Raw genomic sequence first — 27,827 nt, 5'->3', positions numbered from 1 at the left:
TGTGTATGCTAACTTGGCATTGTTATCTTCAGTCTGTTGTGAAGTTCTGTGGTTATACTGAATAAGCAGCTACCTACATCATTATGAAGTTTCTTTTTTGTTGATGTCATTACTACACTTTCACAATTCCTTTATCAACCTTCTTGCTTTCTCTAATTTGCTTCAAAACAGACTATTTGTCCACTCTTTTTTCAGATTTTTTTCGGGGTGGGAAACGCCGCAAGTCACCCTTATGACAGTCATGCTTGCTCGCTACTCTCACTCGCCACCGAGAACTCAACCAGAACTTTTACGCCTCACCACTTACAAATGTCACCAGCCGCCACTGTACACAACTTGCCCGTTACACGCTCCACACTTCATTTCAAACAACACAACATAATTACAGGCATGCTAACATGGTCGCATCTCGGAAAATATTTTGAACGCTTACACTGTTTACAATTCCTGAAATCTCCAGAACCCATATCTCTCATATTTTATATTTTCTTCGAACCAAACATTGATAAATACATGTAAACGTTCCTTTTCTTTAAATATTTAAATTCACCCCACTCAAACCCTGAATGGTTTACAAAACACTTCCCCAAGAATAATTTTTAACAAAAACTCATCATAACAGTCAATCATAATCATTTATACTCGGAGCTGCCATAGATTACTTATCTGATTCAGCAGCAGCAAAAAGGAAGGAAGGCTGTTGGGAGTTCCATGGTTTTATAGTGTTGGATTTCTCTATGTTTTGTATTCTATTTGTCAAAGGGGCTGCTGTGTGTACAGCATTAAAGAAGATTGCAATAATGTAAACCTCCGGTCTTGCCATAAAATCAACAGTCTTGTTAACTCTCCTTTTTAGAAAGGGTCACAATCACGGTATTTTTGGCCGTCATAAACTCGAGCTGAGCTTTACATTGGCAAAAGTCCTTCTACAGCGACTCACCCGGTTCCATCTTCAGTACACCTCGTTCACACAGGCATAGGAATGTGACCAGAGAGTTGAAAGGTACCTTTTAATCCAAATTGTAGGCCTGTGTGTGCAGTTGCACACCCTGCATTTTGCCACACCGATAGGATTGCCGAATCTTAAAATTCTTTCAGACCTATTTCTCCAAATTGACCATGGCAAATCTCCAGTTGAGGAACTCTGGGGCATATTATCAAGGGGGTTTATCTCCGCTTTTTTGGCTTTAAAAGCCAAGAAAGCGGAGATAAAATTATCTCCCTATTACCTAGCTGTCGCTAACACCAGTTAGCGACAGCTAGAAGGAGATACCGACCATCTTGGGCCCCACTTTGCATGTCAGTGATATTTATCACTAATGACATGCAAAGTGGGCGTGCCAAGATGTTAGCGACTGAAAACAGTCACTAACATCGCTATCTCCTATTACCAACTTTTGGAGATATGCGCGCTAAGCTGAAAAGTGAGCTAATGCTCTTAGCCATGTTATCCACCTCCCATTGGATAACATGGCTAAGAACCTGCTCAGGGCAGGTGTTAGCTTTTCGTTGTTCCGACTTGCGGAGTAATGGTATGCGGAATCACAACGCGGTCGTGATAACGACCGCGTTGTAATTCCATGCAGGAAGAAAGACTGCGGGAAAAAAAGGTATATTCATCTGGAACAGTTAAGAGGATGTGGCACTGGTAGTAATGCTAGTGTTCTATCAAACAGTATAATCTGCGTGTTAATTTTGGAGAGTTCAATGTAATCATCAGATGAAGTACGCATCACAGTGCAGGCGTGGACCATTAAATGTGTGACAGTGTGCATATGGATTTTAGAATGTAAAGGGTTGTATGCATGTGATAGACGTTGGATGTATTTGCTGTGGTTGTGTACTTGTGTAACTCTGTTACAATTTAGAGGAGTTTAAACGTGTTTGTGTGCAGAAGTTGATGTGTGAACTTTTCTGTCTCAGTGTAGATGTGATATTTATGTGAGTACTTATGTGAGCGTTTTGGTATAGAGAAATGTGACTGTGTCATCTATGTGGCCCTCTATTGAACTTGGAGAGGGGAAGACCTCTGCTTTGAAAATAATGCAGGTGGCCCTAAAGCTTGAAGTAGTGTCCATGCTTTTTAGTTAAGCGTTCGTACCATCAATGTTATAAATAAGAGGCTGTGTCCATGGTTTTGAAGGTGGCTGTGGAGTAGAACACTACAGTGTGCACTTCCCTTTTTCCACTGAACCCAAGAAATCCCATTGACCAAGAGCAGGTCAGAATGCAGCTATGAGGTTGTCTGTTAGTCTGTCAGTTTGTTCGCACAGAAGCTTTACTGCCTCTTGCAACTCACGGCTCCCTATCATGACCCAAACTTCTAGGTACAAGGGAGTTAGTAAGCTTGAGTCAAAGAAATCCACTCCTAATATCTGAAAGAGACACATTAGTGATACATTCCTTACCTTAAAATATCCCCAGACGTCACGGAGACTACTTAGGCGCCAACCATGCGCGCCAACGTCAGTTCTTTCTTTTTCCTCGCCAGTAAGCGCAGAGTCGGTTAGACCACGTACCCTAGTCACCTTTGACTATTCTTTTTGGGACTTTTGTCTCCTGTTGGTCTTCTCTGGTGCGTAGGGATGCCCGATTTAAGTCCTGGTGATTCTGCCGTTGCAACATGTCAGTGGCGGACCCCCACGACATTTGTCTCTACTGTCTGGAGCGTGACCACAACTCCTGCTCTTGTCTCGACTGTCGGGCCATGGCCCTGAAGGCCTTGAGGGAGCAACGCTGGAAGTTGCTTGAAGTTCGGCACTTGTGCAACAGTTTCTTGCTGCCATGGACCGCCTGTTTAGGCTTCGGGCTCCCGCCGGTGCGCCTTTGGGCCTCGCGGTCCCGTGTCAGGATCATGCTGGGCCGTCGACACCACCAACGGCTCCGGCACCGGTGCCGGCTCCTGTGCTATCGGCTCCGGCGCCAAGAGTTACTACGCTGCCGGCTCCGGCCCCAGCGCCGCCCTCGGCTCCGCCTGTTGCGCCGCAGTGAATGCCTTTGGTTCCGCCACTCCCCCGGTTCCCAGACGGTTTTGTTCCCGACTGGGATCCAAATTGGGATATGGCGCCGGTTTGACCCCGATCGGCGCCGTTCCCTCAACGCCGTGTGTTCCTCCTCCGACCCCTGCCCCACCACCGCGGTCTGTACCACCCGCGGCGGAGGCCGAGGACGGCTGGGAGGGGTCCGAGGACCCTCTTGCTCGCCAGTGCGACTCTGAGCAGGATTGGGCAGGCGACTTGGAGGAGGCCAGCGGCCTTGACGTCTCCTCTGACCCGGGGTTTGCCCCACCCCCTTCCACTATGGAGGAGGGTGCCTCATATATGATGGTGCTCCGTCGGGCAGCTGAGGTCCTTCACCTTGATCTCCCTACGGTGGCACTGAAAACTAATCTCCTCACTGAAGTGCTCCTGTCGGCGTCCACTTCATCAGAGCCACTGCTACCGTTCAATGGCGCCCTCACTGATGTCTTGTTGGGCACTTGGTCGCGGCCGGCCACAGGGACACCTGTGATAAGAACGTCGCCAGGCGTCATCGCCCGGTGCCGGGTGATCCTGCCTTTCTGACCATTCATCCTACACCCGAAAGTCTGGTCATTCAAGCTTCGACATCCCAGAGTGCCTTTCCCAAGGCGCTGCCGGATAAGGACTCTAAGAAGCTGTAGCAGTTTGGCAAGCGGTTGTTCTTGTCGGCCAGCCTGGGGCTGAGTGTGATGAGCACCACGTGTCTTTTCCGCCGCTATTCCCAAGCGGTGTGCGATACGGTTGCAGAGGTGTTGCCCCAGTGTCCTGAAGAGGTCCAGGCTGGACTGTCTCAGGCGGTGGCCAAGGGTAAGGACGCGGCTAAATTTGCCATTCGGTGTCGCTTGGATACCGCAGACTCTCTCGGTAGGGCGATTTCCACGACTGTGGCACTTCATCGCCATGCCTGGTTGAGGTCTACCGGGTACTCCCCGGATGTCTAGAGTTCGCTCATGGACATGTCCTTTGATGGCACTCGCCTGTTTGGTGATAAGGCCGACAGTGCCATGGAGCGTCTTAAAGACTCATGAGCTACTGCCCAGTCCTTGGCCCTTTCTGCCACGCGCCTGGCCATGTCTACTTTTCATTCTTTTTGTGTCCAGGGAAGGGGTGCGCCTGCCCGTTCGTTTAGTCAAAAGCCTGCGCAGAACTAAACTCAGCGTTGCCATGGGCGTGGAGGCAACCGTGGCAGCTCCGGGGGGCGGCGTGCGGGCCAGTCCACCTCCACCCCCAAGGTATCCGCCTCGGAGCCTTCCTAGTCTGAGCTTCGGGGCACACCCCACGCCGGTGGGTGGCAGGATTCGTTATCACCTTCTCCATTGGCGTTCTGTCACTTTCAACAGGTGGGTGCTGCAACTCGTCCAGAGGGGTTACTCCTTTTCCTTCTAGTCTAGCCCACCCCCCCGGCCATGCCTCCACAGTTCCACCGCATGTCAGGGGATCCCCTAGCACTTCTCCCGCAGGAAGTCATGGCTCTCTTGGCTAAGGGGGCCATCAAGCGCATTCCTGGGCCAGAAGTATGGTGTGGTTGTTAGTCCCACTACTTTCTAGTCCCCAAGAAGGACAAGGGGGGATTGCGCCCCATCTTGGACCTCAGAAACGTCAATCGCTTCCTCCAGAAGGAGAAGTTCAAGATGCTGACTCTGGCTCAGGTCTTGGCTGCCCTCGACCCTGGAGACTGGATGGTAGCATTGGACTTGCAGGACGCCTTTTTGCGCATCCCCGTTCTGCGGCCCACCGGCGTTACCTGCGGTTCATGGTAGGCCAGGAGCATTTTCAATTTGCCGTGCTCATCCTTCGGCCTTACCAGTGGCCCTTAGGTGTTCACAAAAGTGTGGGCGGTGGTCGCAGATCATCTGCGCAGGTCAGGGGTGTCAGTCTTCCCCTACCTCGACGACTGGCTGTTGAAGGCTGGCTCGCCCCAGGCAGTTGTCACCCACTTCCAGACTACGGCCGACCTCCTGCATCTGCTGGGGTTCTCTATCAACGTGCCGAAGTCACACCTGAGTCCCTCTCAGAAGCTCCCCTTCATCGGAGCGGTTCTGGATTCGACGCAGTTTCGGGTTTATCCTCCCGAGCATCGAGTCCAGGATATTCAGGTTATGATTCCGATCTTTCAGCCTCTATCCTGGGTTTCAGTCAGGATGACCCTCCGGCTCCTTTGCCTGATGGCCTCCTGCATCCTGCTAGTGCAACCTGCTATATGGCACATGCAGGATCTGCAGTGGGACATGAAGTTCCAGTGGGCGCTTAGCATCAGGGCAACCCGTCCGATCACGTCCAGATCTCGATGGGCTTGCTCGACAATTGTAGTGGTGGCTCACAAATCATGATTGGGTCAATGGCAGATCCATCTCCCTTCACCAACCGGAACACAAAGTGATGATGGATGCGTCCCTCCTTGGGTGGGGTGGCCACTTGGGAGAGATGGAGATCAGAGGCCTCTGCTCTCCAGCGGAGTCCCGACTCCATATCAATCTTTTGGAACTTCGGGCGATTCGACTTGCACTGAAGGCATTCCTTCCCTCTGTCGGGGGAAGTGTGGTACAGGTGTTCACGGACAACACCACCGCCATGTGGTACTGCAACAAACAGGGCGGGGTGGGGTCCTGCACCCTATATCAGGAGGCTCTGCGCCTCTGGACATGGAACATCAGGGCATTTCCTTGGTGGTTCAACACCTGGCAGGTTCTCTGAACGCCAGGGCGGAACTACTCAGCCGCCGGTGCTTGATGGATCATGAATGGCGTCTAAACTCGGACGTGGCGCAAGGTCTTTTTCTGCAGTGGGGAGAGCCTTGGTTACATCTGTTCGCCACCGAAGAGAACGCACAATGTCATCAGTTCTGCGCATTAGAATTTCCAAGGAGGTACTTGCTCGGTTACGCTTTTCATCTCGAGTGGAGCTGCGGTTTGTTTTACGCCTATACCACTTCTGCCCAGAGTGCTGAAGAAGATTTGGCGCGACCGGGCCCAAGTCATCCTTGTGGCTCCGGATTGGGCACGAAGATACTGGTATCCCGAGCTACTTAACATGGCGATTGATCCCCTGATCCGACTGCCTCTTCGGGAGGATCTTCTGTCGCAGCATCAGGGGACGGTCCTCCACCCGAACCTGTCCAGACTCCATCTCCATGCGTGGAGATTGAGTGGCAACAGTTGACAGCTTTCGATCTTCCTCCCGAAGTCTGTGATGTCATTCTGGCAGTCAGGCGTCCCTCCACTAAGACAGTATACGCCTGCAGGTGGAACAAATTTGTGGCATGGTGCACAGCAAAAGCTGTGGATTCCCTTTCTGCCCCTCTTTTAGAGGTCCTTCTGTTCCTTCTCTCTTTGGCCCAGCAGGGCTATGGTCTGGGCACTATCAAAGGTTATTTTTCGGCCATCTCCGCCTTTCTAAGGCTTCCAGATCAGCCTTCTCTTTTTAAGTCCCTGATTGTTAACTGGTTCCTGAAAGGCATTACTCACATGTTTCCTCCCGTGCCTTTCATAATGCCTCAATGGGACTTAAATCTTACCTTAACCTATCTGATGTGCGCTCCCTTTGAGCCCCTTCATAACTTTCCTTTACGTCTTCTCACTCTCAAGACAGATTTCCTGGAGGCTATCATCTCTGCCAGAAGAGTGAGTGAGCTCCAGGCTCTTTATTCTAAACCTCTTTACCTTTCTGTTCATCCGGACAAGGTGGTTTTAAGGACCCGTCCTTCTTTCTTGCCAAAGGTTGTCATGCCCTTCCACATCGGGCAGACCATCACTTTGCCTACCTTCTATCCTTCAAAAGAGGAAGAGAGGCTCCAGCGTCTGGACCCAAAACGTGCGCTCTCGTTCTATCTGAAGCGCACTCAACAGTTCTGGGTGGATGACCAACTCTTTTTTGACTAAGTGGGCGCCAAGAAAGGTTGGGCCGTGCACAAACGGACCATTTCTCGGTGGGTCATTCTCTGCATCAAGGCCTGTTACTCGTTGGCTACGAAGGAGCCTCCTGTGGGGCTGTATGCCCATTCCACCAGGGCAACTGCAGCAACTACTGTCTTGGGACGCGGCATTCCCTTGCAAGACATTTGTCAGGGAGCTACGTGGGCCTCTCTGCACACGTTTACCAAGCATTACTGCCTTGTCAGTCAAGTCCGGAGAGACGGCTTCTTTGACCGGTCTGTACTCCGTGACTTTCTGGTGTCATCTTATTCACAGACCCTCCACCGGGGTTGGTATTGCTGGGGTATCTATTCTAAGGTAAGGAATCTGTCACTAACCTGTCTCTTTCAGATGCACAAGTTACTACTTGTGTAACAATATATTTGTAAGAGACATTAGTTAGTGATAGATTCCTTACCGCCCCACCCATCCTTCCCGTTCTGTGGACTGATTACTAGGGTTAAGACCATCAGTTTTAGGGCCCTAGTTTCATGGCACCAGTAGTCAGTTTCTTGCATGGCTCTGCGTTCCTGGCGCGGAAAGTCGTGTATAGAACTGACGTCAGCGCATGGGTGGCGCATAAGTAGTCTCCGTGACGTCAACTTGGCGCATACAATGCGAGCGACAGACGCGGAGCCGCACAACGCCACCTACTGACATGCAGGGGTCCTGCTAGCAAAACTTTCCAGATCCAGTCTGACGCCTGGGGATATTCTAAGGTAAGGAATCTATCATTAACTAATATCTCTTACAGATATATCGTTACACAAGTAGTAACTTGTGCTTTATGTCTTACACATGCCCAGTCTCCACTCCAACCAAAGGAATCACAAACATGGCTGTAAAGCCAAGCACCACCAGGCAGGGACCTAGCTAATGATCCACATAGGAAAGTGCTTTATTGTGTTCTTTATGTATTTCTGGTTCTTTATCGTTAAATGTTTCTACTTGCAGTGCTCAGAGCCAGTCGAAGCCCAGTGACACAAGCATTATGCCAAAACTTGAAATCGGAGCCCACCAACAGGATTATCCCCTGGCACAGTAAGACTTAAATATTAACAGTGCTTCCCAATCACCTACCAAATCACTTCATTTTTCTACTTCCTTTTAACTCTCAATTGCCCTTAATCTCAGTCCTTGTACTATTATGTTTTTCTTTGATTTCCCTACCCTGTCATCTATTGCCTAGTCATCTCTGTTACATTCAAAATGTTTTTGAATCTTTTTTTCTTTTTCTAGTGCAGTATGTTCCACTTTCCTTAAGTTTAGAAACCCTTCATTAGAAATGTCTCTCTCTTTCTCTCTCTCTCTTTGTCTGTTTCATTTTCAGTAATTAACACCTTCTTCACCTGTAATTGGTCAGGAAGCTCAAAGGATATTTTCACTGGTGTGTTGGTCTTAGTCATCTTCACTATATTTCTGCACCCATGCATCGATTGTTCCCCCACCTAAAAGTCTGTAAATTCAAGCTCAACGACTAATCTTGCTCTTTAATGCATTTTTTCTGTCTATTGTTATATTTGGCACCTATTTTTAAAGCATTTTTGCAGGATCACCAGAGCGTTATAAACTGCATTACAGTTGCCTTTTGCAGCATTTTGGTTTGGCTGTGACTAAGAGAGATATTGTCAGACCCTCACTGAATGATTCTTTACATTATAGAAGTAATAGTGATGCCAAGTGATTTTCAAAAGAGTAACGTAAGTTGTTGTCCCACCTGTGGAACTGTAATATGGGAGAACAGATTTGCTATGGTCATTATAGACACTGGGTTAAATAATTCTTTGGTTCGAGGCATGTGTGGCTATAGATACACATGCTTTGCATACTGCTACCATCTAGTTTTGGGTCTGGATGTGTGCAAGTTGTTTTTCTTCAAGGAAGTCTTTCGAGTCACGAGGTATAGTGACTCCTCCTCCTGGTAATAATGCGCATGGGCATCGACTCCATTGTTCAATTGTTTTTTTTCTGCCGTCGGTTTCGAATGTGTATTACTGTGATCCAGTTTGAGACCGTTTTGGACTCCTTTCTGTTCGCAATCCACCCATACACTCGTCGGTATTGTTATTGAACGCGTTCCCATCTTTGTGTTTCAAATCTCTGGAAGACTATCGCCTGTCGGCTCGACGTGCTACACCTGTAGCCTTCGGGCTTCGCCCTTCCGGGATTATCTTTATATCTCATCAACTTTGCCTTATAATGCCCAGCTAATTAAACAGACTTCATTCCGTTTCCTCCCTAGTACCTGCGGACCGACCAACCATCAGGATTGCAACCTCTGCTTGTCTCCTGATCACAGGGAAGAAGATTGAAGGCCTGTCGTTCTTTTCGGTTGAAGAAAACCTTATGGAACCGAAGGGCACATTACAAGGAGATGCAGCGTAGGCAGGTCAACGAAACATTTGACAGTTTCGGTCAACAGGATGTTGAGGAGGAGAAACTCCGAGAGGCCTCTACTGCCGGAAAAGAGGCGTTTTCCGTAGAAGATTCCAGCTCTGACATAGAGATCGACAAGCACTTACAGTACCTCCCACTGGGTCAGTGTACTGTGAGTACTAATGTCCCAGTCCCGCCAACAAAAAAGAATTCGGCTCCGACCGAACTTAAGGCTCCCGGGCCACCACTTCCAGCAGGCCATGATGGGCACCGAACATCTGCTACAGATGCCTCACCCTTGGGCTCAGCTCAGAAAGCACAGCCAAAGCCACTGGCTTCCGCCTTGAGCCAACCCTCTTCATCTTTGGCTCCAACCACTTTGGCACCGAAACAACTTTTGGCACTGAAATTTGACCATCAAAATTGGCTCCCAGTACTCCATTTGAACCGATCTGCCAGCCACTGCAGGAACGGCTTAATCCACACCAAAAATAGCTATACATACAGCCTCAGACTGTCCACATCTTAGCCAAGACAGTGGTGACGGTGCCACCTCCATCAAAGCGCCAACTTTTCTTTGGAGAAGCCGTAGGCTTTCGGGTGCCTGTTATAAAAGACGAAGACAGGCAAGGCTACTATTCCCTTGCACACTCTTCCACCTAATTCGCCACCACCACCTCCTCCTCCACCCTTCATTACACCACCTCCTCCCTCTCCACCTCATTCACAGGGTGATCTTCTTAGATATAACTCCACAGAGATCCCCAAAGGTGGCCATTGGGGGGGGAGGGGGTGGTGGAGGGGTGATTTTTATGATGCACCACAGACCCCTGGCCAGATTATGACATTGATCTGCCGGGGGACACTGATCCAGACCTGTGCCCTACTAAACCATCCCCTCCTGATGACACCACCTCATAGCAGGAGCTCATCAGCAGAGCTGCAGCGTTCAACCAGGTCCTGCTCTTGTTCTGGTCGGTTGACCTTTTGTACATGGCACCTTAGTCGCAGCACTGGCTCTACATATCTGTGTTGGCGTATTGTTCTTGCTTACTTGACGACAATTAGAGAAGACGTGCCTGTCTGTCTCGCTTGCTATATATGCCTGCTACTTAATTGCTGTATTGAAATGCCTACTTTCGCTCTTAACACCAATAAAACAAATTTGAAATTAAAGAGCCTATACGTGAGGATTTCCTCTTTTCAACCCTACCCAGTACACATAGGGCTCCCTATGTTAAATGACATGATGCGTCACACTGATGACATCTTTAAAGACCCTGCCCAAACATGCATTATCACTCCCAGGGTCGACAAAAAATACAAAGCTGCTCCTTCAGACCCTAATTCCATCTGAGGGCAACTTCCCCCAATTCATTGGTTGTGTCCAATGCCTGTGAGAGGGCTGATTTACAAACCAGAGCTGACGCTGCACCTCCTGATGAAGAATCTAAGCTAATTGATGCTTCAGGGAAGCGAGTAGCGTTGCAGTCTGCTAACCACTGGCAAATTGCAAATATACAAGGTCTGTTCGCCAGGTATGATCGTGTCCAAGGGATGAAATGGAGGACCTCCTCCAGTACCTCCCAGAGGAACATAAAAAAGGGGGCAGGAAATGGTACAGGAGGGCACTTATTTCTAATACCATTAGGTGTGCCCCTGATTCCGCTGATACAGATGCCAAGGGTATAAATACCAGTGTGTTGCTCCACAGACATGCTTGGTTGCGTATATCTGGCTTCAAGCCAGAAGTTTAACAAAGACTCTTAAATATCCCCTTTGACAAGGAACACCTGTTTGGTCCATAAGTTGATCAAGCATTAAAAAAGATGAAAAAGGACACAGAGGTTGCTAAATCCATGAGTGCACTCCAAGCACCCACTACCTGTGGCTCCTTTCGCTGCTTCTCATATAGAGCAGGCTCAAAATCAGCATCTTCTAATGCCTCTTCTTTATCATATCGACCATAAACTCACAGTTCCCCTTCACAAGGCTATTACAGGGGCACATACAGGGGTAACAACTCCAAAAGTTGTGGCAAAGGTGCTTCCTCACGTGGTGCCTCATCCATCACTAAGCAGTGACTCCCTTGCTTTTCCCCCCGATCATTTAACACCTGTCGGAGGTCGTTTAAAAATATGTCTCCCCACCTGGCAATCCAAAACATCGTATCAGTGGGTGTTGGACATTATCCAACATGATTATTGTCTGGAGCTCATCACCAAACACCCAAACATTCCACCTCAGACACACAAACTCTCTTGCTCAAAGGAGCTATTGAGCCCGTTACTTTCCAACATCAAGGATCAGGGGTATACTTCCCTGTACTTTCTCATTCCCAAAAGGATGGCTCACATAGCCCATCTTAGATCTCAGGCCCTTACATTATTATATCCTGTCAGGCCATTTCCATGTGGTCACCCTCCAAGACGTGATCCTATTCTCCAGCAAGGCGCTTTGTCAGCAGTAGACTTAAAGGATGCCTACTTTCAGATCCAATGCATCCAGCACACCCCAAATACTGCACGTTTGTCTTAGCAGGCAAACATTTTTAGTTCAAAGTCCTCCTATTCGGGGTAACTACTGCACCCCAGGTGTTCACCAACTGCTAAGCAGTGGTATTAGCACATCTCCACAGACAAAACATCCATGTCTTCCCATATCTGGCCAACTGGCTTATCAAACCATTATTCTTTTTCTGTGTCACCAACACACTCAGGTCACTATAGATCTGCTCGATCAGTGTACAAAAATCCCATCTTCAACCTTTTCAGGTTCAGTTGTATCTGGGCCTATTCTCAACACACAAGTGAGATAAGCAAATGCAATGCAACAAAGATTCTAAATTTCCTGCTACCACAATTTAAAGCCAATCAACAACTAACAGAACAGTTACGGGTCTGCTGGGTATGATGGCCTCATGCATTACCATAGTGCCTTATGCACGATTTCACATGTGTCCACTACAAGAATGTCTAGCACTCCAGTGGTCTCAGTCAGTGTCAGTTGGAAGATCTAGTGTTGATAGACAGATGCACTCATCGCTCTCTGCAGTGGTGGATTGCACAAAACATGCTAAAAGGGTGAACATTCATTGACCCTGTTCCACAAATTGTTCTCACAGTAGACACATACCTTGCAGGATGGTTTATTCACCTGCCGGATCTCACAGTTTCGAGTCTCTGGGATACCAATCACCAGGCTTTCCATATTAACTACCTCAAGCTTCAAGCTGTTCTCCTAGCATTGAAAGCATTCCTACCTCACTAAAAGGCAAAGTTATCTTATTCCGGACAGACAATATTACAGCCATGTGGATGTATGACGGTACCATGCGTACTTTGACAACGCGTACCGTTACAACGCTACTTTTACCACGCAAGTCGTTACAACGACTTGCGTGGAGGGGTGCTGGATAGTAAATTATTTAATTTACTATTCCAACTCCAGTCCCCGTGGACTCTAGGGAAAGGAGTTGGATAGTAAATTAAAGTATTTACTATCCTGGAGCGCCCCCCAGCGCATTTCGTTGTAACGACCTGCGTGGTAAAAGTAGCGTTCTAACGGTACCGCGTTGTAAAATATGCGTGGTAACCGTTGCATACCCAGCCATGTGCTATGTAAAAAAACTAGGGGTGGGGGGCACTGTCTACAGTTATCAGACGTATCTCAGATCATTTGGCGCTGGGCATTACATCAAAATATCTATCTGTTAGCAGAGCAACGCCCAAGAACAGACATCTACTTTGCCGACCTACTCAGCTTTATTCGGCAACAAGTCCACAAGTGGGAACTCCACCCCCCTAAGTCCTCCTCCCATACTTCCACAAGTGCGGGTTTCACAGATAGACCCGTTTCCAACCCCAGACAACACAAAATGGCCAAACCTCGTCTCCAGGTTCCCACACCACACCCATTATCCAAGGGCGATGCTCTATGGATGAACTGGTCAGGTATATTTGTCTACGCTTTTCCGCCTCTCCCTCTTCTTCCATTTCTGGTTCGGAGGCCCAGGCAGATGTCTCTCACCCTCATTCTAATAGCTTCCACTTGGGCTTGTCAACCAAGGTTCACCACACTACTTGAACCCTCTGTAGTTCCCCAAGAGAAGCTTCACCTCAACTCAGACCTTCTCACTCAGAACATGGAGAAATAAGGTCTCCAAATCCAAAGGAACTCAACCTTGTGGTTTGGCTCTCGAGGTCAGAGAATTTTTTTACTTAAGTAGCATTCCTAAAGCAGGCCTACAACTAGAGCCTGTTATGCACCTAGATGGAAAAGATTTGTCTTTTACTGCCGTAATATTCACGTTGATCCATTTAATGCAACTGTGCAAAATATTGTTGGCTACCTTCTTTATTTACAACTCTCTGGCTTTACCTACACTTCAATACGCTTACAATCAGCTGCAGTGGCTGCCTATCTACAAAACAGGCAACACTTACCTCTGTTCAAAGTGGCAGTTATTAAGGCTTTTATGGAAGGCCTTAAAAGGGTAATTCCACCCAGAATTCCACCCGCAACCACATGGAAACTCAATATTGTTCTCATCAGACTTATGCGTCCACCATTTGAACCACTACATAATTGTCCCCTCCAATTTCTCTCTTGGAAGGTCGCCTTTTTGATTGCTATTACTTCACTTAGGCGTGTCAGTGAGCTCTATGCACTAGCCATAGAAGAACCTTTCTTGCAACTACACATGGATAAGGTGGTCCTTCGCACCAACCTAAAATTCCTTCCAACGGTGATTTCCCCTTTCCACCTTAACAAATCAGTTGAATTACCTGTGTTCCTTCCCAAACCAGAATCAGTTTCAGAAAGAGCTCTTCATACACTAGATGTTAAAACTCTTTGTTGCCTTTTCGTTCCCTCACAAAGGAAAACCCATATCGAAATCAGGAATTTCTAGATGGATAATTAAATATATTCAGACATGTTACATCAAAGCCAAAAGGACTTTAACCCCACCCTGTGAGAATACTACTCATAAAATAGAGGCTTCTATGGCTTTCTTGGGCAATACTCCAATAGCTGACATGTGTAAGGCAGCTACATGGTCTACGCCACACACTTTCAGTAATCATTATGGTGTGGATGTTGTAGCACACCAACAAGCTAATGTAGGTCAGGCAGTGCTACGTACACTTTTTCACACAACTACAACACCCACAGGTTAGCCACTGCTTTTGGAGGGAACTGCTTTACAGTCTGTGCAAAGCATGTGTATCTACAGCCACACATGCCTCAAACGCATTATGTTACTTACCCTGTAAGCATCTTTTCTTGGCATGTAGTGCTGTAGATCCACATGCGCCCATCCTCCTCCCTGGACGACTCTGCTAGTTGCAGTTCCTTTCATATGCATGGACATCTCTTTACTGATGCTTATTCACACTCCATTCTCACCCGCCTGTTTGAAAACAATCTAACAATGGAGTTGATGCCCAGACGCATTATCACCAAGAGAAGGAGTCACTCTACCTTGTGACTCGAAAGACCTCTTTAAAGAAAAACAACTTGCACACATCCGGACCCAACAATCGATGGCAGGAATATGCAAATCTTCCGAATCTACAGCACTACATGCCTAGAACAGACGCTTTCAGGATAAGTAACACAATCCTTTCTCTCACTTTTGGTGCAAAGCCTTATCTGGGGTTGCCACAGCAGTCAGAAGTGCTTGGGCATTAACTGCAACAATATCATAGTCCACTATACTGTAGAATTCCAGCTGGATGATAAAAAATACTTCATTTTATTCTAAGGGTAGTTGGGTCAAGCAGTCAAGACTTTCTGCTGTAGACACTGAGATCAGTAAAACTAAAACAAATAGCTTCATTGTCTAAACAGACCCTATATTTCCCAAAAAAAAGACTGTTTGCGGTATGTGTCGTTCTTGATCGCATTGTGTGCACTATCCTGCCATCTAGTGTGGACTTAGAATATTCAAAATATTTTAATTCAAGATTTAAGTTTCGGTTTTGAGAATAACTGGTTATGTTCAACACTTAAACTGTACCTCAGAAACTACTGATAAGTGTAGAGATTTTGTGATGGAAGATGGTAATTTAGGACCCCAGGCCAGTGGTCAAAGTTGAGATTCTTCAGGACTTCCATAGGACATCACAGGAGGTAAGAACAGTCACCCACGGACACTAGAAGGAGAAAGAGACAAAGCAGACTCACCTTTCTTGATATTTGAAGGCAGTGCGCTGTTTTATCGGCCAAGATATTATCATGCATAGCGTCACTTCTTTTGAACATCTGGATTGAGCAACCTCTTTTCTCTGGGGCCATCTCAGCCTGTTGAGGTTCATCCCAGGCAGATCCTTTCAACAGCTGGGCCACAGTGGTCTTTGAGGAAGATCACAGCATCCTGGCGAGGGCACTTCAGCTCTTCGGCAGGGAGGTGTGCCTTCCATTCACCACAGCTCCAACTAGGCAGACCCATATGTTCTTCATAGACTTAGGCTCAGTGTGGGGGGTTTCCATTGTCTTCTCCTCTGGGGCTGGTGCAGAAGCCCTTAGTTTCACAGTTGAAATTTTGACTATAGTACTGGCTGGAGAGCTCATTACTAATTTTCCAGTAATAGCCAGCCCTGGGCAATCTGGCTGTCTGCATTTTTTGAATTTCCAAGGTCCTCTCCAGTCCCTTGGAGATGAGGCATGACCTGGCATTATCACCTTATATCCTGGTTTTACATCAAATGATCTTTAAATGTACTTGTTGATTAGAAATTGCTAGTGATCAATGTATGTCCACTCAAGCCTGTTTGTGTCCTTTGACGTGAAGCAGGGTACTTGCAGAACTCGCTATTTCAAGGCATTTTGATTTTTTTTAATGTTCCCTTTGGGGATATAGCAACAGTATTACCTACAAAATAAATTCAAGTAGTAAATATGAAAACTTGCAAATGTTGAGATGGCAAGAGAAACATCATCACATGCAGATAGCTCAGACATTTTTCAGGAAAGCTACGATGATGAAATTCAATGCAATTTGCAGCTCCTTTGGGCGCTCAGCAGGTGGGGAAAGCAGCCACTCGCATGCTTTCCAGGTCAGAGACAGAGTCCAGTAATGTATAATATACAGATTGCTAGCAGTCTAAATCCACAAAACCAGAGTTGCAGTAGCATTTGTTTCACTCCTTCTGATTTTTTGTGCCTTCAGCTAATACAGTTCCAGCCAGCCAAAACATGTTTTGTCATGGTTAGTGTTAACTGTCAATCTCATCAGGGCTTCAATTCCTTATTGGTGTATCCAGGATTGCTAATAGTGTTCCCATCACTCTGTAGTAATAGGTGTCTGGGGAATGGTATCCCACTACCAATGCATTGTCCCGTGCCTCGTGTCTGTCGTGTCTGTGAATAGAACACTATGGGATAAACCAATATGGAATTGAAGCCCTGAGGAAGAAAATGGTTAATACCTACTATGACAAACCAAGTGTTGGCTTGCGGGCATTGTATTATCTGAAGGTACAAATAAACAGAAGAACACAATTAAATACTGTTGCAAATCTTTTTTTTGAGAATTTGAGTACCAGCAACCTTCATTTTAATCTTACAAACGTTTTCTTTCTGAATCAATTTTCTTCATCTAATAGATTTATGTTTAATTTACTTTACATTGGACTGGGTCTCTTAGTCTCGTGTTGAGTGAATTTAGCCTACAAAGACAGTTTACAGTCTGTCAGGCACAAATTAATAGAAATTTTCTGTCACCAAAAAAATCACACCTCCATTTCCTCAACTATACAGTTATACACACCTTACTTATTCAAACATATTCTAACACATATTTACTCTCTTATACAATCCCTGATACAAGCTCACAATGATCCATACAGCCTCTCACACATTCACTGGCTCTTATCCACAGTTATTTATATATGTCAACTCTCACATGTACTGTGTTTACATATGTACTTACTTGCACATGTAGCACCGAGATATCCATTCACTCACCAACACAACCATGCACAGTCAACCGCCCATATAGCTGTTTCCACATGCACTCTTGAACTCATACACCTAGTGAATCAACTACTTACACATCTATGCACAGAGTCACACACCTCCCAGCCACCCACACACACACTCAGCCTCCCATTCAAATACTTGGGCAACCAATCAATAACCCATATAGCCACTCATATAGCTACTGATCAACACATGCAGCAGTTTACAGAACAACAGACATAATGATGCACAAATTAAGACAGTTTAGTCACTTACCCATGCACTCAGTGAGACACATTTAATCACTCACTCATACAGTCCGTCATGCACCTACTAAATCCTTCATCCAGACACTTATACATCCACTCATTCTTCAATATGTAAGACATATTTTAACTCTACAGAAACATACAGTCACTGGATGTTGTCATCAGTGATGTCGTCATCAGTGATGTCACTGACCATGTCATGAATGATGCAATATGTGACATGATCAGCAGTGGATTGCGGGTGCGCGATATATAGTTAGTGCAACTAACTATATATGCGAATTTCAATGGTTTTGTGCGAGTAAAATAAGGTTTTGTAAATGCTAATCCCTAACTATATATGGTCTATAACCTATGGTTTTTTCAGTGAATTTTCAAGGTTTTGTAAATGCTAATTCCTAACTATATATGGTCTATAACCTATGGTTTTTTCAGTGAATTTCAATGGTTTTTTAATAGCAAATATCAAAAGCTGTAAAATGTATTCTTATTCTAATTCAAAAATATATTTTATATTTTTGTCATATAATTTTTTTATTTATATATTTTTTTTTTTTTTTTTTTTGTTTCGCTGCCGGTCCGCGAACCGGGCAGCTTCCCGTTAGCTTCATTTTGTTCCGCGACCCGGTCCGCGAACCGGTAAACGTTCCGTTAGCGCAACTACCGCGTTAGAAAGCAACATCGTGACGTGTCGCGTAAGCGCGACGTATCACGTTACCGCGTAATGCGTCTTATGACGCGCCGCGTTAGCGCACCCGGAAGCGCTCCGGAACGCGAACCGAGGCGCGCAGCGCCCCGGAAGCGATCCAGGGCGCCGCGCGGAGCGCGTAACGTAAGCATAACAGGTCATGTGACTTGTTTATAAAACTTTTCATTGGTTCGTTTTACTTTTGGTTTCTTAATGATGGAAGGCTTGGTCATATGACCTAAAAATAACACTTTTCATTGGTTTAAAACATTTTTTTTCCCAAATGATGAAAGCCCCACCTTTTTTCCTCACTCTGACTTTCATTTTTATGAGAGAAAGACCTTTTTTGAATATCATAGAAATGGCTTCATTGATTGCTGCAGCTGGTGGACCCCCACCACCACCACAACCTCCTAGGAAGAGAGGACCACCTTCTCAGGTCATCCTACAACAAGAGGAGGAAGAAGAGGAAGAGGAGCAAGGGACAGGGAGTTTTTTACCTGAAGAGCCAAGGAGGTCCCATGTTAAAGAGAGTTATATTTGGCAATTTTTTTCAATACCCCGGAACAAAAAAAGGTAAATGCCCGGTATGTTACCTGCCTGATTTGTAAAGATGAACTGTCCAGAGGAACAGAAAAGAAATACAGTTATGGTAATTATACCATGCATCGCCATATGGAAAGGTGGCACCCTATAAATTACAGTGCTGCCAACTACGTGATCTGGTGGATAACCCCCGACCTGTGGCCAGTACATCCACCAATGAAGAGGCAGTGACGGGACCAGAGGCGAGGGAGATGGTCCCAAATATTCAAATGAAATTTGGCAATCTGAAGCATGTATGCATTTTTTGTGGCCAACTCATTTGCTTCAGAGAGAGCAGCATAAACTTGATTAATAAAGCAATTGACAATCACAAATGTGCAAAACGCCCCAGGAAATAAATTATCTTTTTTTTTTGTTGCTCCTGTTGAGCCCTTCATAATGAATCATTTTTGTTTCTCCCCCCCCCATCAAAAAAAACCAAAAAAAATATAAAACCGTTCAAAAAATACAAAAAAAAATGTTCAGAAAAATAATAAAAAAAATATAAAACAACAAAAATAATTTTTAAAAAAGTTCTTTTCAGAACTACCTCCCCTTTATAAGAAATTGCAAGAATGTTTAGCACTCTGACAACCTCTATTTCTTTTGGTTCGCTTCCCGGTTCGCGCGCCGGTACGCAAAAAATTTTTTTTAAAAAAAAAAGAAGAGTAAGTAAACTGAGAGTAATGTTAAAAGACAGTTAGAGGGAGTAACACAGAGATACTGTTTAAAGAGGGACTGAGAACAGGAGTGGAAAGAGTAGAGTAAAAAAAGTAATAGAAAAAGGAATGAGGGAAGTAGCAAAGGCAGGAAACTGAGGGTTAAAGAAATGCAGCAGTGGAACTAATAAAAGTTAAATGTAAAAGAGATGTAAAGGAATGAGTACTAAACACTTACCTTATAGTTATTGTTAACTTAGTCACGTGTTATTTTTATACTTTCAATCTGTGAATGAGAGAACAAAAATTTTAAAATTGATAGAAAGTAGTAAAAGATGAGTGAGCATGAGACAAGATGAGTACATATTAAAAATCAATATTCAAAGTACAGAATTAATTATACATATTAAATGGTTTATTTTTGCTGTTCTCAGAATATATCAAATTTCACTGAAAACAGTGAGTTGAAGGTATTCATCATATAACAGCGGGGAAAAAAAAACAATCAAAATGATTGTGTTTAAAAAAACAATATAATATAATCAATCAGAAATCAGAACTCCTCAAAAGTAACTTACTTTCCATGACGTCAAAGGATGTCCTATGAACAGCTTATACTCTGTTGTGCTGTTATTATTTTCTGCCCGCCACTTTCTGAAAGATAAGCTCTATCGTTTTAAGAAAAATGAGACATACAAAGCAATTTAAAACAGCACACTAAATTACAACAACACCTAGAATCATTATAATCCAGTTACCTACCCTAAATTCTCACTTCTGAAAACAAGTCAAAAGGCAACATTGCTTCATAGTCAAATTCTAATCATTGCCGAAAGACCAGCCTTTTTAAAATTTCGAATAAGCTGTGTAATATCTTGAAGTTGTTAAAGGACCATCATGTCATATAATAGCTGCAGTTACAAATGTTCTTCCTGAAATCGACGACTGTGCAGCCAAAACATTTTTAATTAGACTTGAGAACTTATTTTCATCCAGTTTATGTAGTTGAAATTGTAAAATGACATTTCACCCATTAGTTTCTATAAAAAATGTGGACAGCATTGCAGACTTACATTTCCTCTACTCCTTGTTTTGATCTGCTGCTTGAATTAGCTTATAAACACAAAGAGTTTTCGCTCTGTACTACACTTATCCACAAGGGCATATAGAGTAGGAGCCATAAGAACCTCTTGAAATTCCTCTGAACAAATCCAGAGATTCCTTCCCTAAAATTTTGGTTGTAAGAACACCAGGTAAGAATTTTGAAGGTGGAAAGGCAATCTTTTTTTGAACGTTAAAACAGAATCATTGCAGAATGACCAGCCGTTTCCAGATTTTAAATAAGCTGTGTAATGTCCTGAAGTTGTTGAAGGACCGTCATGATATATAATTGCTGTAGTTACAAAAGTCCTTCCTGATATTGACAACTGCGAAGCCACAAAATTTTTAATTAAAGTTGTCAATTTAGATCCATCAGACCTACATCGTTGGAACATTAAAATGACATACTGGCCATAACTTCGTATAATTAACGTGGACAGCATTGCAGACTTACATTGGCTACACTCCATGTTTTGATCGGCTGCTTTTACTAGCTTATTGAAGGATACTGATTTACTGTCAGGCAAAGTTAAATATATAAATCTTTCTGAGTCTACACTAGTAGTACTTGATAGCCTACAGTTCTCGCAATCATTCTGCCATTGATAAGAAAGGCCAAACAGATAATCTACATCTACACCTTCATCTTGCAATACATCAAGCATATACATTAAAAACTCCTGACAATCCTGCTGAATATTTTGAGAGAATTGCGTTTGACCTGAACATTTGTCTAACAGATTACGAATTTCAGACACACTTTCTACTCTTGTTCTATCAGCGCTACATTTCTCTAACACAGAATTCAACAAACAGCATAAACTTTGTTCCGAATTGATCACAATCTGTTCTTTTAAAGTGTCTAGTGAAAAGACAACATTAACCACTACATTAGCATAGCAGTTGACACCAGAACTATTTTCAAATTGAAAACCAACAACATCTTCAACAGAATTCATTTTCTTTCTGCTTACAATTTTCGGTTCATCAACTTTTGGTCTTTTTGCTACAACCTCCTAACTATTACTGATATTTCTTCGTTTCCGGCCTACCACACGTTTCTCAAACAAAGGATATTGAGGCAAATGTGGCGCATACTCTCTTCTTAACCTATTGTATTCCTTAACACAATCTAGATCCGCACAAATGTTTGTGACATCACAGTCAATCAAGTACAATCCTGATAAAGTTCTGACTCGTGACAATGCTACATAAGCCATACCCTCTTTGAACACAGAACTGCCAATATTCCCTAAAGCAGTGTCTACACTTAAACCTTGCGATTTATGGATTGTCACCGCATATGCCAAGCAAACAGGAAACTGCTTACGGCGAACATATGAGTCTTTTACAAGCAACAACCTAGCTGTGCAACGACCAATTAGCTGTACTTCCTCAATGCCATCAAATTTAATTTTTAAAAATTCAATTCCATCTCTATTTCTGTATTTCTCAAAATCAACAACATTACCCATTGATCCATTTACCAGACCTCTTTCAACATGTAAATTCCTTCGCAAAATGATACGGCAATTTAAGCACACATTCAGAGTCTTTTCAAAACCAGCAGTTTTAGATATAGTCTTCTCTAATGAATCCAAATTAGATTTCAAATTCAAAGACAAAATAATTGTTGCTCCCATATGCTCTATTCTGTCAATAGCTTCCAGTTTCACAATCTCTTGGTTCTCTAAATTCAACATTTTGTTGTTGAAGATGGAACATTCTGCAAGAGTTGGCATCAAACATATTCCAGATTTCTTCTCAGTAATTTTCTGAAAAATATCCTCTGGCAGAACGTCTTCTTCTGGATACAAATTTGACAGTAATTGTGCATGTAAAGCTCCTTTCCCACGCTCGGTCACTTTCCCGATTCTAACATCTTGTAGAATATTCTTGTAATCTTCATCCTTCGCCTGACGCATATTTTCACGCAGCTCAGCATAATTGAAGTTTAACCATATGTTAACGTTGCCAATGCTCCCTAGGCACTTTCTGGTATCTTCATGCGTAAGCAGTTTAAACACTGGTTGTCCTTTCACTGGTGTCAGCTGCAGAAGATCACCGAAAACAATGATGTGTTTGCCACCAAATAACACATCATACTCTGTTTTAAGAACTTCCTGCATTCTCAGATGCACAAAGGCAAGCATGACATTGGAAACCATGCTTACTTCGTCAATGATAAGAAGTTTCATCTTCTTCAGGACTCTAGATACTTCACAACAAGCATCTCCAGATAACTTGTGGTATTGTAATTTGTTATCATGCTCCACTGGCAGCATCAGTAGCCGATGCAAAGTAATACCTTTAATGTTATGTGCTGCCAGTCCAGTTGGAGCGGTGACAACACAAGACAGCGATGACTCAGTCCTTTTCTGCAGATAACATGAAATTGTTTTAATGAGGAAACTTTTTCCAGTTCCTGCTTCTCCACTCACGTACAGTCTGACAGGCTTCAACGACGTACATGAGCACTCTTTCTTCTCATGACTTAATCCATGCTCAATTTGTTTGGTAACTTCGTCATATATTTTCCTCTGCTCAACGTTGAGTTGTCTTTCCAAATCTTCTAAGTTAACCGCAGCCTCCTGAGCATGTGCCATGGCTCTTTCCACTTCAATCATGGCAGTGGCATCTTCATTTTCGATAACTGGTTCTCCTAGTGGATCCTGACTCAATGAAACAGAACTCTGACTGTCCTGAGAACTGTTTCTAGCAATCTCAGCTGCAATTGTTGCTTCCTGCTCGATTTCTACATTCAACATTTCTAGATATTTTGGAAAAACAGGACATTCTATGGACTCCTTGGCTGCATTGAAAGAGTCTTCGTAACAGAGGAAATCTCCAAGCAGTTCCTCTTCTGCACGCCAAGGCTTGAAAAGTTGCAAAAGAGCTAAATAGAAAAACTCTTTTCTTTCTGGAGATTCGCAATTCAATTTTCGATGATTTACCAATTGACATTTTTTTTGCTTGACCAGACATCCCTCACTTCCAATTACAGCATACACTCCTTTATCAATATCTTCTTTGATGTTCCTCTTGAAAATGTAATTTTGTAGAACCTCATACAGACAAACATTCTCCAGGTGACTGCTTCTATTTGGATAATATGTATCCAACATGTTGGTCTTCAAAATATCTGTACTGCTTGGCTCCTTCTCCGCCAAATACTCAATTTCCCGTACAGGTTTCAGAACTCGATTACGCGTTGCAGCAGACCAAGACTCACCCAAATGATACTCCTAGATTTGGCATAGAGACTTGCTGAAGATAACCGGTCAGAACATTCGTAAGCTCCGATTTCTCGATGCGACAACATCTTCAGACTGAAACTGTACAACTTCTTACTGAGGCTCTTTTCATGGGAAATATCCTCCCACATATCCTTCAGTTCTGTCTTTTCTTTTTTTGTGATATAAGACGTCACATACCGAGCCACAGCCATACAGTTGTCAGCCACAAACTGTATATCCATGTTAGCATTCCACATGGACAAAATCACTGGGTGGTAGTCGTTGATGTACTTGGACTCTTCGTTTCTTTTCAAATTTTATGTGTTTTTGGGTGATTTCCTCGTCACATTATGTCGCAGTGAAGACATCAAATTGTTCACTCTTCCTTTAGATATCACTGATCGTGGAAATGCAAAACGACATTTGGTGTAGTACTTGCCCTTGTTTCTGAATTTATGACGACAGTACTTTCCACAACGATGGCTTTGAAACCGTAAAACTTGTTCTCTTAGACTTTTATCTTCCTTTGTCTTTGGAACAGCACATGTAGAATACTGTTCTATGAAACTCATCACTAAGTCATCCGGATCTGTTCCAAATTTGGGTGCATCTTTGATCCATAGCAGCATATGTATATGAGGAGCACCTCTTGCTTGATACTCCTTTCTCCAGAAGAAATCCAACACCTCTCCAAGAGGTGGATTTTTCTTGTTCGTGATGAAAGACATCATAGCTTCAAATCTATGATTGAAGTACCTGCATACATTCACTGGATCCAAAGAGCACAGTTCTCCGGGTGTCTTGAATTCAATATTTTCAATGTTTCCATTTGCCTCTCGTAGAAATTCAAGTAAGTCTTCCCAGCCATACTCAGCACAGCTGAGAGTGAGGAACCAAGTAGGAGTTCCTAAGTTCCTCAGCATACATTTTAAGTCACCATGACGACGGAACCAATACTCATTTGTTCCACGCTGACATGACATGCCATGAGATTAATCAGGTGAGAATCCAAAATACTGTCTTGCACATTGACTTTATCCATAAAGTCCCTTGCCGAGATATTTCGCAGTTGTACACCACTTTTCAAGATGTGGTTCACTGCATAAGACAGTCCAGACAGATCACTTTCAAACAGTAGATGAAATAAATAGGGAATGCATTGACGAAACCTAGGATCTTCTGCATACAATCGTAAAGTACGGTATTCTGAAGCAGGAATTTGATCAGGTCGCTCATCGTATCGTCCTCCTCGACCTGTGGGAAATAACTGTGGGAAACACCGAGCTTCCAAACTTTCCTCCCAAACACTAATGGGACTCCCTTTGGCTTGTTTCATTTGAAACAACTCAATAGCATTCCCCATGACTTCCTTGGAATGCAAAGGATGAACACTATAATGTTCATATATTTCTTCATTTTTAGAGGCTTCTACTTTCTCAATTTGCCCAGCACACAAATCGCTGTCCTCTTCTTCAGTTACTTCCTCTTCTGCAGCACATACATTCTTGTAGTACTCATTATTTTTTATCAAATACAATGTTGCCTTTTTGACTTTCCTAACATCCACTAAATCTTGCCAGATTTTTTTACTCTTTGTCGGAACCCCATTAACTAGGATAACTAGAGGTTCCTCTTCCACTTTCTCTACTCCAATTGTATTAATGTTTTTCTTCAAATCTAAAGGCAAATAAACAACTCTTCCCTTTAATCCTCTCTGTAAATCTGATGGAGGCAATTTCCCTGTCTTTGGCTCCATTCGTACAATAGCCTGAAAGGGATGGACACTTTGAATCAAAATAGATTCATAAGTATTTAAATCCTTCAATTCAGAAGGAATGTCAACCAATTCCAGATTATTATGAATCGCTCTAGCAGGCATCCGGTTTTGGTTTAATTTGTTAACACAATAAGTACACATACGTTGGTCCGATCCCAAATCAAAACAATTTTCTACCATCAAGTATGTGGCAAAATCCTTCCATTCACTATTGTTTTCCATTTCACTTTTTGCATATAAATCCACTAACTTAGTCTGATTCTTATAATAAGTCCATCGACAACACACACAAGTGAAATTAGGACTCTCACTTGATTTCACCTGAAAGTTGAAAATTTCCTTGTGAAACTTATCTATATTAGAAATCAGTACACTCTCTTCCACATTACCTTCCTCTGCTGGGTCAATTTCAACATTGTTCTCTTCTCCAGCAAAATAACAGAACTCAATTTCTTCACAAATATTCTTCACATCTACTTCAGAACCATGCAAAAGAGCAGTGCTTAATTGTTTAAGCATAATTGCTGGACTCTTAGCATAATACAACATTCTAACTAATTTCCTCACTTTATTATGATGCACTGCTAGCATCCTGAAATGATGAAAAACACTCTGGCATACTCTCCTGGAAAGACAAGCAAATAATTGACCACGCAAACCTGTCACTTCTCTCACTCTGCAAGGATCTAATTCTTGCAACAACTTTATTTTTTGTTTTAAACTTTTCTTATTAACTGTCCGTACAAAATCACAAAACAAATTGATGGAATCCTGTCGCACACTGCAAATAGAACTACACTTCCAGGTGTACACTGGTCCCTTAGGACGTCTCCCTAAAACCTCATCACTTAACACCTCTTCTGCATCTGCAGACACAAGTTTTTCTTTTTCAACCGGACAACCATCTTTTACCTCATATGCTCGACCACTGGTGTCAACTGCATGCACCAAATCATTGTCCTGGAAGTAACTTTCCTCATTGAAAAATGCCTCACAACTTGAACTATGCATCCATTCTCCTGAGAAAACTTCACAAAAATTACTATGATTAACTACTCTCTTCCATCTACTATTTGATTTGAAATCATAAATTACCTTGTTTAGTTTCCTAATTCTATTGATTACCAAAATAAATAACCTTCGCTTAATTTCGAAAGCCTGATCAATAATTTTCTCTACATTTTTCTTTCTCTTATAAAAAGCCACTTTCTGTTGACCTTTCTTAAAATTTTTTAACAAATTGCCAATTATCCTGTTGCGGAACATTCGTCTACGAATGTCTCTAAACAGATTTTTCCTTCTACTACCATGCACAGAGTTATCTCCTGTTCTAGCAGTTACATTTTTGAGGGGCCTTTCCTTCCCGTTTAAATTGGCTCGCTTCTTCTGAACTAAAACATGTTCTCTAGTGATACTTTTTCGTCTGCAAATGTTTCTTAAAAAAGATTTTGTTGTCTTACCCGGAATTTTTTTGGTGACTTCACAACTTTTAATTCTAGAGGACTGCTGCAAAGGTCCATTATCTCAATTTTTACCAAGGTGGGGTGTAAGTCGCTTTGCTTCTTTTTTTTTTCTTTGCCTTGAGGGCATGTTTGATTTTTTAAGAATATCTTGAGTTGAATCTGTTGAAAATTTATTAAAAAAATGTTATTAAATACTATTACCAAACAGTAAATCAATAACAGTAAGCAAACAATTGAATGGAAGGATTTTGCAACATACTTCATGGTAGAAAATAGCAATGGAATGGAATGCTTCTACATATGACCTGTGCTCTGTTATATGTTAATCTCAACTAATTTCAAGACTCTATTTCTATTTAGAGATTGTTCCAGAACAGACATTGTTGATGTTATTATTATTGACTTAAAATTGCCAAGCACACATGAAGGCATATTTACTAGACCCTTGCACCAGGGGGAAGTGAATTAAAATTGCCAAGCACACATGAAGGCGTATTTACAAGGCCCTTGCACCAGGGGGAAGTGACTTGAAATGGCCAAGCACACATGGGGGCGTATTTACAAGGCCCTTGCACCAGGGGGAAGTGACTTAAAATTGCCAAGCACACATGGGGGCGTATTTACAAGGCCCTTGCACCAGGGGGAAGTGACTTGAAATGGCCAAGCACACATGGGGGCGTATTTACAAGGCCCTTGCACCAGGGGAAAGTGACTTGAAATGGTCAAGCACACATGACGGCGTATTTACAAGGAACTTCCACCAGGGGGAAATGACTT

General features: G+C 43.5%; 1 protein-coding gene across 8 annotated transcripts in view; it reads left to right on the top strand.

Annotated features, from left to right (window-relative positions):
- Window positions 1-27,827, top strand: part of STAT6 (signal transducer and activator of transcription 6) — a 725,020-nt gene that overhangs the window by 613,489 nt on the left and 83,704 nt on the right. For 6 of the 8 annotated variants that reach the window (XM_086959999.1, XM_086960023.1, XM_086960016.1 and 3 more), the window contains one exon: window positions 7,886-7,972. The exons of the other annotated variants lie outside the window; for them this stretch is intronic. In XM_086959999.1, the coding sequence (XP_086816125.1) occupies window positions 7,886-7,972 (87 nt within the window). The remainder of the gene's footprint in view (window positions 1-7,885; window positions 7,973-27,827) is intronic. 8 annotated transcript variants of the gene reach the window in all.

Source organism: Lissotriton vulgaris, chromosome 1_1, assembly GCF_964263255.1.
Source record: "Lissotriton vulgaris chromosome 1_1, aLisVul1.2, whole genome shotgun sequence".
In the NCBI taxonomy this organism is placed as follows: domain Eukaryota; kingdom Metazoa; phylum Chordata; class Amphibia; order Caudata; family Salamandridae; genus Lissotriton; species Lissotriton vulgaris.
Note: the sequence above shows the minus strand (reverse complement) of the source record. Positions and strands in the feature narration are given on the sequence as shown.